At 44.4% G+C, this 10907-nt stretch overlaps 1 protein-coding gene across 1 annotated transcript; it reads right to left on the bottom strand.

Annotated features, from left to right (window-relative positions):
• Positions 1–7502: 7502 nt before the first annotated feature.
• Positions 7503–8933, bottom strand: LOC129728520 (vesicle transport protein SEC20). Its single transcript, XM_055686968.1, has 3 exons — positions 8645–8933; positions 8413–8585; positions 7503–8354 (listed from the first exon to the last, which is right to left on the bottom strand). Exons 1-3 carry the CDS (start codon positions 8723–8725, stop codon positions 7922–7924), a joined length of 687 nt encoding a protein of 228 aa, XP_055542943.1. The 5' UTR covers positions 8726–8933; the 3' UTR covers positions 7503–7921.
• Between the last annotated feature and the right edge of the window lie 1974 nt (positions 8934–10907).

Genomic DNA, 10907 nt, shown 5'->3' with positions numbered 1-10907 from the left:
TCCGGCTCCAACACCGTTTTGGTTGACAGTGAGTTTCTCAATAATTGTGTACCTAGTCTTAGAAATCAAACGAAAAGTAAATGTTTAACACAATTAGTGTAGAACCTCGTGATATGTGGGTCGAATAAGCGTAAAGTAAATCTATGTAATAAGGAGCGTATAATCTTGTATAGTATTGCCTTTGTTTTTTATCCTAATCATTAAATTTAAGATCAGCATTAAACTTTTCTTGAATTTCTGCAGAACCGAATGACATTAAAAAAGAACACTCAGCTGCTATTATCTAACAAAATAGCAAATATTTTCCAATTTTAGATAGATACATATTGCAAATTAGCGATGCTATTTCAAGGTTTGTATGATGCTATAAGCGTGCAACGCGCTTTATATGATGACAGAGGAAATGACGTCTCTAGGCATGCAATGAAAATTTCTTTTGTTACATGGAAAGAACACACACAGATGGCTCTTTGCCCCTGATATTTTTGGGGCTGTCCGATTGTATCAACCTCATCTTAAATACAGGCAAAACTTCATGAAATCGGCAGAATATCCGGGTGCCTTTCCAGATTTTGTTCTTGGGCTGAAGTTCCAGTGGAATGAAGAGCCAAGTTTATATCCTACACAAGGAAAAGAAATCCTGAACATTCCAGTTGCACTCTTGGACATCAAGTTGTAGAAAGGTGTTATCAAATTAGAGATTTAGTAGTAATTATGGATTCTAAGTTAACATTCATTGACCACTACAATACGATCATCAATAGAGCCATCAATAGAGAGTTTTATAAAAAGGTTCAGTTATCATTTCGTAGACCCGTACACTATAAAAACTCTCTTTGTTACATATGTTAGATCTATTCTAGAATACTGTAGTGTTGTTTGGTCGCCTTATCAAGACGTCAATTCCAATAGAATCGAATCCGTACAAAAACAGTTTTTGTTATATGCACTAAGAAAACTAGGTTGGAATTCATTTCCTCTCGGAACGCTCCTCCGGCATAGTGGAAGATGAATTCAGCTGTAGACCGAGAGGGACCGGGGACCACTTCTGGTTCCTGTAAATCCGGGTCGTCCGGGAATAGTCATATTGGGACCAATGGCTCTTTAAGGCCCGTTTACTAGAAATTGCCAAATTTTCCAGTCTTCTGATGGGTTCTTTAGAGTCGGTCAAGAATTGAAAAAGTTAGAATATTTTGGTGGGTACCCGAATACCCTGGTGAGCACTTACTTACTTATTTATTGGCCCGTGTCGGCTGGTCCGGCAGAACAAAGAAATGAAATAAGAAAACTCCACTGTGCACAGTTACCCGTCATGGCTTCACCGGTCTCCAGGACATCTTCTCGTCGACAACCGGGATGTCGTCGGTTAAGCTGCGTCGCCATGAGCCTCTGGGTCTGCCTCTTCTGCGTTGTTCTTGTGGACGTCAGTCGAGTGTTCCTTCACAGATCTCGTTCGCTCCTTTCCTTAAAGTGAGTCCGATTCACTTTCATCTACGCTTTCGAATTTCTGTCGCTATCGGCCGTTGATGACTATATAAGCTTTAGTACTACCATCAGGCGTTGTTTGGATGCCGAGGTATTGATAAACATCCACCTGCTCAACCTGTTGATCTGCTACTGTGAAGTTGGGGAGATTTCCAGTGTTAACTATAGACTTAGACGTAGTTTTTGCTACATTGAATGAGAGACCTGCTCACATTTCTCCGCTCGTCGAGCTTCCTACAAGTTTCATCCGAAATCCACTCCCTCCGCTCGCTGTGCACTTTACCAAGGGTTACATCACTTGTCGCAGGCGGCGTTCTTGATGCCGGTCCATTGCTCTTCGACGGTTCCAATAACAGACAACTCCGAGGCTCGGGATTCAAGTTGTTCGACAAAGACCCTTTTCTTATAGGTATTCTCTAGTCAGCTAATCTCCCAGACGGTTTTGAAGTACGACGCTGGCCTAACAAGCCAGTCGTCGTAGGTTCGAGTCTCGGCTCTTGGAAGACTGTTAGTTGCCAGTAGGATCACAGCGCTAGCCCCGCAATTGTTCCGTACAATAAACAATTGGCTGCGAAGTCTGTGTATAAATAAAACAGAAGGTCGAGTTTCGAATCGGAATGTAGCATTATTACCTTACCTTACCAAACAGTCCCAAGCCGTGGTGTGGCCTTTGCTGTACGTAAGGGTCGTCTCCATTCCACTGGGTCCATGGCTGTAGTTCGCCAGCTCTGCAGTCTGCGTAGTCCGCGGTCCGCAGGTCGTCTACCACCTGATCGATCCACCTTGCCCGCTGTGCACCTCTCCGCTCGAAGACTGCAAGGGCGCGTTGGTCCTCCACAAGCATAGTCCATGTCTCATGCCCGTAGAGGACTACCGGTCTGATCAGCGTCTTGTAGATGGCTAACTTGGTGCGGCGACGAATTCTACTCGATCGGAGCGTCCCCCGGAGACCAAAGTATGCACGATTTCCTGCCATAATGCGCCGTTGAATTTCTCTGCTGGTATCGTTGTCGGCAGTTACCAGTGAGCCCAGATACACGAACTCATCAACCACCTCGATTTCATCACCACCAATTTGAACTCGAGGTGGGAGGTTAGCACTGTCCTCTCGTGAACTCCTTCCTTTCATGTGCTTCGTCTTCGATGCATTGATGACCAGTCCAATCCGTTTGACTTCAGCCTTTAGTCCGATGTACGTATCCGCCATCTTCACAAAGGTCCGAGCCACAATATCAATATCGTCGGCGAAACCAAACAGTTGAACCGACTTTTGGAATATCGTGCCACTCGTGTTAATCCCCGCTCTTCTAATGACACCTTCCAGGGCAATGTTAAACAGTAGGCACGAGAGACCATCACCTTGCCTTAGACCTCTTCGGGTTTCGAAGGGGCTCGAGAGTGCCCCCGAAACTCGAACTACACACATCATTCCGTAGTCGTGCATAGTTTGCCATAGCTTGTCCCGATCGATTGTGTCGTACACCGATTTAAAACCGATGAACAAATGATGTGTGGGCACGTTATATTCGCGGCATTTCTGCATAACCTGCCGAACCGCGAATATCTTATCCGTGGTGGCGCGGGCACCCATAAATCCCGCCTGGTAGTGCCCCACGAACTGCTTCGCAAAAGGTGATAGTCGACGGCAAAGTATTTGGGAGAGTACCTTGTAGGCGGCGTTCAACAGAGTGATTGACCGGTAATTGCAGCACTCCAATTTGTCGTCCTTTTTGTAGATGGGACACACAATACCCTCCATCCACTCCTCCGGTACTCGTTCTTCCTCCCAAACCTTGACAATGACCCAGTGCACGGCTCTAGCCAGTGTTTATCCACCGTATTTCAATAGCTCGCTGGGAAGTTGGTCCACTCCAGCAGCTTTATTGTTTTTCAGCCGACCAATCTCCTCCTCCACCTCCAGAAGATCGGGGGCTGGAATTATGCTTCATCTGCTCGTGCACCAAGATCAATTGCCATACCGTTCTCGCGCTCTACTGCATCGCCGTTTAGATGCTCGTCGAAGTGCTGCTTCCACCTTTCGATCACCTCACACTCGTCTGTAAGGAGGTTGCCGTCCAAGCTCCTGCACATATCGGCTTGCGGCACAAAGCCTTTACGGGAGCTGTTCAGCTTCTCGTAGAACTTCCGAGTGTCGTTAGCTTGATACAGCTCTTCCATCGCTACGCGATCACGGTCCTCTTGCTGGCGCTTCTTCCTTCGGAGGACCGAGTTTTGGCTGTTCCGTGCCTGTCGGTATCTTCCACGTTCGCTCTCGTACGGTGTTGCAGCATTCTCGCCCGTGTTGCATTCTTCTTCTCGACTAACCGTTTGCATTCGCCGTCAAACCAGTCATTTCTATGATTCGGGGCCCTTCTACTTAGTAGCGCTACTGCAGTGCTACCTATGGCAGATCGGATGCTTTTCCAGCCACTTTCAAGGGTAGCTGCGCCAAGCTGCTCTTCCGTAGGTAGCACTGCCTCCAGCTGCTGCGCGTATTCCTGTGCAGCCTCGGCGTCCCGCAATTGCTCAATATTTGGTCGCGGCGTTCGACTTCGGCGGGTGTTATACACCGTCGATAGTTTTGAGCGCATGCACACAGCTACTAGGTAAAGGTCTGAATCTATATTCGCACTGCGGTAGGTGCGAACGTTGATGATGTCGGAGAAAAACCTGCCGTCGATTAAAACGTGGTCGATTTGGTTCTCTGTCTGTTGGTCGGATGATCTCCAGGTGGATTTGTGGATACCTTTGCGGGGAAAGAAGGTACTTCGGACTACCATACCACGGGAGGCCGCAAAGTTTACGCACCGATGGCTGTTATCATTAGACACGGCATGCAGGCTATCTGGTCCGATTACCGGTCTGTACATTGCCTCCCGTCCTACCTTAGAATTCAAGTCCCCAAAAACGATCTTCACGTCCCGTCGCGGGCAGCTATCGTAGACCTGCTCCAGCTGCGCGTAGAAGGCTTCCTTCTCATTGTCGGGTTTTCCTTCATGTGGGCAGTGCACGTTGATGCTGCTGTAGTTGAAGAACCGGCCCTTTACCCTCAACTTGCAAATCCTTGCGTTGATCGGCTGCCCCCCTATCACGCGTTGGCGCATCTTACCCAGTACTATGAAGCCGGTTCCTAACTCGCTGGTGGTACCACAACTCTGGTAGAAAGCAACCGCCCGGTGCCCGCTTTTCCATACCGTCTGTCCTGTCCAACAAAGTTCCTGCAGCGCTACGACTTGTTGCGTGGTTGTAGCTCGTCATAAATTATCCTGTCGCATCCTGGAAAGCGAAGCGATTTGCAGTTCCATGTCCCAAGTTTCCAATCGTAGTCCTTATTTCGTTGCCTAGGTCCATGCGGATTGTTTCGATCCGTATTATCTCTTACGTTGTTTGTAACATGTTGTTTTCCGGGGCGGCTCGTTGGGCCTTCCCCAACCCCCTGTCTCGCCGGAGGACCATCGTGTCAGCTCTGTTTAGAGTCCCACGCTGCCACCAGGACGTTGATCAGCCGCTCCTAACATGGAGATCAGACGCTGTTTTGAGCCGCACCATCTTGGTGAACAGACGCTCGGGTTGGCGAAGCATTTCTTCTACCGCCGGGATATGGTTAACGCGCCAATGATCGCGTCGCACCTTCTCACTTAGCTATTGTCGGATGACAACATTGCCCAGGCAACACCAACCAGTTGTATCCATGTTTCAACCGGCAGTCTAGTGTAATCATATGACTCGTGGAGGTGTGAGATAGGAACTTGTGAGGGCCGGAACTAGGTTTGACGCTCCTTCCAGGTTGTCAACTCACCATTTGATGCCACCAATGTATGAATTGGAATGTAGCACCAAGGCTTTGCTTTATTCTCAAGTTGGCAGACATCGTAACGACACCTAATTTTTTCCTTCCCCTCGTCGAAGAACACGTGTTACGCGCCAGATGTTTCTCAGCGATAACAAGGTGATGGTCGGTGTCTGGGACGCTCTAAGAATGCTTTCGAGTGCGTTGGAATTGCAGGTAAGGTAATTCTGAAAAATAAGCTGAAGCTGACTGAATGCGAGAGGCGGCGGAAATCAACATGTAGGAAGGAGACGTGGTGTACCAGCTCCTGCTAGCGTTACCTAAATCCTATGAAGCGCTCATTACGGCCTCCGAGACGATACAGCCCAACCATCTGACCCTGGAATATGTGAAGAAGCGGCTCGTGGACGAGCAGGTTAAACGTGCAAATTTGAATCGCACTGTTGAAGCGGAGAATCGGCGTTTGCTGGTAAGAAAACGGAAATTCAGTCCTGCAGAAAGTTTGGACATAAACGGGTCGAGTGTCCGGAAAATCGCTCTACTGAAGTATCCGGAACGGTTCGAAACCTGAAGGGCAGAGAAAAACTTCGTAAATGAAAGTTCGGAGCGAACGTTGTCGATGCAATAATGTCCGTTGCTATGTTAATCCGTTGAAGAAAACACTCGATTGGGTTCTCGATTCAGGCGGAACGGACTATATGTGGGAAATAAGGCTTTCTTCAAAGAAATGCACTCGTTGGACAGAAAGGTGCATATTGCGGTGGTCAAATCTGGCGAAGCACTGGTTTGATGCACTTTGCAGGAACTGTGAAGGTAAATATGCTGATCATAAAAACGAGGGTCCCGGCAGTCGTGAAGAATCTCTTGTACGTGTCACAGTTGGAGTGTATTTTCAGTGCGACATATTAAAGAAAACGGAATAGCGGTGAAGTTCGCCAACGGCAAGGCGACGATTGTGGAGAACGATTGTTTCGTGGAACTGGCCGGCGGGTCGGTCAACTGTAGAGGTTGGACATCGAGCTTCGTGTGAAGCAGGTGCGATGGCTACAATAAAGGACGCCATAGATTTGCGACATCGAAGGTTCGGTCATTTAGGCACAGTGAATACGAAGCATGGAACGGTAGAAACGACGGCAAAAATGTCGAAGAGACCTGAGCAATGCATCTGTGAAGTGTGCTTGCAAGCTAAGCAAACCAAACAATCATTCGACGTTGTTAAAAGGCGGAGTGCGTCTCGTGAGCTGGAGATCATCCATTCAGACCTGTGTTGTCCGTTTCATCGTCACGTTCTTAGATGACTTCAACAGTTTTAGTTTGAGGAGTATTGTGCTCGACGAACGGCGTTCTTTGGTACTCCAGTGTTCCAGCTGAAGTGCTCCATTCGCAACCAGAACGTGTCCACTGTCCACCAGAAATGACGATGAGGCGAATCGAACGGAAGCGCAAGCCTTTCGGTAAGTTGCTTGATTTTATTGCCGGTTTTCGAGCATCTACTGCCGCTGAATGTTTTACTGGTGATACCGAGGACCGTGACGATTTGGCGCTAGATTTTGCGTTAAATGCTGAGACGTTTGTGGAAAACTTATCAACCACGATAGACGCATTGCGTCGCCAGAGTGATTGGCCGTAATGGAAGGAGGCTATCAACAACGTCACTACCGAAGAACAACACGTGGGAATTCGTTCGGAAACTGCAATGTAAGAACATCGTTGATTGTAAACGGCCGTTTAAAATGAAGAGAGATTAAGCTGGGAACGTCGACCGGTACAAAGCCCGTCTGGTCGTCAAGGGCCACTCTCAACGCAAGGGTTATGACTGTGACGAAACGTATGTACCAGTAGCAACGGGGACCACGGTGCGTGTGCTGTTGGCGGTGGCAAGCCAAATGCCGTACTACATGCACCAAGATGGACGCCAAAACTACATTTTTAAATGGGCGGCTGCAATAGGAGGTTTTTAAAAAATAGAAAGCTGAAAAAATCCGTATTCGAAAGTGTCTCAAAAACAACAAATTAGAGAGAATAAGGAGCTAGAAAGGAACAAATGTAAAATCAAATGTTTTTTGAAAACTAAACTGCAATATTCTCTCTGAAATGTAATCTACTGACTACTGACGTTGAACTAGACCAATCCTGGAGAGATGTAATACAATTTGTTTGAAAGTGTAAATAATTAACAACATGTATGTTACTTTTTAACGCTTTTCGGATAAAAACTGAAATCCAGTTGGTCTTATCAGCTCGTTCATTTTTTTTTCATTAGGTTGTAGTGGTCACGTAATTCAGATAGTAAATGCAGACACTACACAGTAATCAGGATATCCTTCAGCCACACTATTTCGTACCTTCGGATTTTTTTTTTCTCTCTACCGCATTCATGCTTTCACTTGTCATTAGTCAGAGATCGCAACATTTTCTGTGAGTAGAATAAGTTAGTGAATAATTTATTAGATTTTAGTCATTTTTGTATGTTATTTGCATCCCTATCTCATAATTCATCGAAATGAACAGACTGCTGTTTTGTGCTAAAAACATTTAAAAAGAGTTTAAATGGTCAAACTTGAACTTTGCCTTCTCAATTTCTGGCCAACAAAAATTTTGCAAACATGTAACATAACTTGTGAGGCTCTCGCGCTTTCCTGGTTTCTAGAATAACCTCTTCTGTACGATATAAAACACGCAAGCCAGAAAGAAAGCAAAAGCAAAGAATAACAAAATCTTGTCGGTGCATTCGCGCCGGCCGTATTTTTTCAGCAGCTTGCCGGATTGGGAAATGGTACCGGCCGTGTTCAACAGTTCATCACGTGTGCCTTCCACACTGGTACTTGAGGTAATGAGCGTGTCCAGTGTGGCCGCACTCTTGTGGGTCGTTTCCGATAGGTGCTGGGATATCGATCGCATTCGATCCGTAACGCTCTCCTGCTGGTATAGCAGCGTGGATCGGTTGGAGGATGAAGCTCCTCCTGTGTGCCGCTGCCGAAGTTCACTCTCTGGACTTAGGGCAAACAGTTCGTCTTTTTGTTGTTTTTCAATCTCGAGCATTGTTGATATGTTTGCTTTGCGGAATGCCTGAAGCGTTCTGTTGAAAAGTGATTCCTTAATTTAGAGTTCGAAATATGACGAAAGTTATGACTTACTTTGAGAATTGTTCGCGATGCTGGTCGACTTCCTTGTAGACCTGCGGATCACCTTCATCCCGTGCCCAATCATCCAGACGTTCGATGCATTTTCTTAACGCAGCAAGTTTCCCTCGACCGGCCTCGTTTAAAGTGTTTAGCTCTACTATTGAACCACGGAATGCTAGAATATCCTGTTTTATAGCAGAAAGATGCATTACTTGTTTCAATAATTCTAGATCAGTAGTCCTACTTGTATAATGGCTTTGACATGCAAATTGTTGTCCACAATGTCCTGCCGTATTGACGAGAGTGTATACTTTTGGGATTCCATCCCACTACGAAACGCTACTGGAATTATCGAAATAACTATCGGCTCTTGGGTTTTCACCTAATGGAACGTAACACAAAAACTTGGGTTTTATTGTTTTTTTTTTACAACTTTTCACATTGGCTGCGAGAAAAAAAAACGAATCTTTCCTAACCGCATCAGCCAAATTGACACATCACTGTTGTAATGTTTTTGTTTTGTTTCTGCGTTGCAAAAGCTCCCGAACTGTCAGAAATTGCGGACGATGGAGCAGGGAGAGTGAGTGCCAACTTCTCTCGTCAAAGAGAGAACTTCTTGAGTCAAATTCGCTCACCTATTGAAAATTGAAGAGATTGATATGGGATAGTGATGGGAAACTTATCGATACTTATCGATAATATCGATAAATGCGGGACATCGATATTATCGTTAATTTTTTGACGTTAACGATAATTATCGATATTATAAGGGTGAGCACAAGTCAGTGCGGCTGGTTACTGGAGGAGACCCAAAAGAAGGAGACCTCACCTACCCTACCCCAGGAGTTGCTTTTGCCGCTAGGTATTTGTTGGGTGCTGCTATTCGACAAGATTTAGCATTGTTGGGGGTGGTGTGAAGGTTCGCCTCGGGGTGTCACTGAGTTTCTGAGAAAAAATGGTAACTAAAAAGGTATTTATAGTTTTCAGTTTCCTAAGAACAAATGAACTCGACAACATAGTACTGGAGAACTTCAAAAAAATATCTAAACTTTTTGTACCATCTCATAAAAAGCAATGATACGAAATTGTAATAAAATGCATTTTCTTTGGCTTGCCAACTTTTTTAATATGATGGACATGCATAGCGGTAGTCTATTGGTAACTCTCTGGTAATTGTTTAGTTTAACTGGGAACTGTTTAAGTTTAAAGTATCTGTTAGCCAACAAACAATTTTTAGTTCCACTAAAAATCCAAATCAACAAAATTGTTGCGCCAAAAAAAGTGTGCTGATTTTTACAGCGGGTAGACAAAATAATTGAGATAAATAAAACTCTCTCAAATTTAAAATTGCCAGAACTTTGCGAAAAATGAATCAATTTTTATGACCGGTTTCATTTCACTGGAAAACTATCCTAGTTTCCTAGTATTACTTGGGAACTTGGCGTGACCAACCTACACCGAAAATGTTTCGTATTTCAAGAGTGTGTGTCAAAGTGTACATTTTAGCAACGCATAGAACGTTTTAGGCAACTAAATTGTCTATCTAAAATACTTAATTTAAAAGAATCTGAGATCACCGATATTATCTAAAATCATTTTTCGTTTTTTAAATTGTATTTTTTCAGAGTAGGATCCTAAAATCATTTTTTATATTTTTGAAGGAAAGTTCAGATAATTTTTACTAAGATAAATTCATTCATAAGAAAAAGGTTCAAATACAGTTAGGTTTTCTTACGCGGGGGATACATGCCTCGTGAAAAAACCATGTTAAATCAAAAATCCTCTTGATAAACCGCTTTAATTCAAAAATTCGTGTAAAAAACCACGTTAATTTGAAAATCTGCATAAATAACCTTTTAGAGAAAATCCACGTGAAAATAATCTAACCTTTTTAAATGTTGATCCAGATAAATTTTCAAACGCAAGTTTGCAAAGTTGCTTGGTTTAATAAGACCTACACACCCACAATGTTCGATTGAATTCTGCTAGAGTGCTGCAAGCTCAAAGAAAATTAGTACCCAACAGGGAAAAAACCGCCAAAATCAACACCCATACTTAATAAATTCATACCCCGATGAATCCTTGGCTAATTTTCAATCTATGGCTACCATTGAACTCGAGATAAATTCTGATTTATTGACAACATATAAACCTGAGTGAAACAGAATGTCAGAAAAAGTTCTACGCGTTGCAAAAATGTACACTTTGGCACGCATTTCGGAAATCTGAAACGTTTCCAGTGACCCTTGGCCACGTCCAGTTCTCAAGTAATACTAGAAACTAGGACAGTTTTCCAGTAAAATGAAACCTGTTTTGTCAAAATTGATTCATTTTTCGTAAAGTTTTGGCCATTTGAAAATTGACAAATTTTGCCTGCTTCAAGTATTTCCCTGATTATACAACCTTCAAAACGAACTTCGGCTTGAAACTACTCCGTAGAAAGCACTCCCGGCGTGAAACCCGAAGACTTTCCAAAACAAACTGCTTAACTCGTCCGGTTGTTTGAA

This window comes from Wyeomyia smithii, chromosome 1 (genome assembly GCF_029784165.1).
Source record: "Wyeomyia smithii strain HCP4-BCI-WySm-NY-G18 chromosome 1, ASM2978416v1, whole genome shotgun sequence".
NCBI classification, from domain to species: Eukaryota; Metazoa; Arthropoda; class Insecta; order Diptera; family Culicidae; genus Wyeomyia; species Wyeomyia smithii.
Note: the sequence above shows the minus strand (reverse complement) of the source record. Positions and strands in the feature narration are given on the sequence as shown.

What these genes read in the sequence shown, in the direction of transcription:
- LOC129728520 (XM_055686968.1), bottom strand. Translation starts at nt 8,725, where the DNA reads ATGGAATCCCAAAAGTATACACTCTCGTCAATACGGCAGGACATTGTG. An exon ending in ATGTCAAAGCCATTATACAA is followed by an intron (nt 8,586 to 8,644) that starts GTAGGACTACTG and finishes GCTATAAAACAG; the next exon opens with GATATTCTAGCATTCCGTGG. An exon ending in CATCGCGAACAATTCTCAAA is followed by an intron (nt 8,355 to 8,412) that starts GTAAGTCATAAC and finishes ACTTTTCAACAG; the next exon opens with AACGCTTCAGGCATTCCGCA.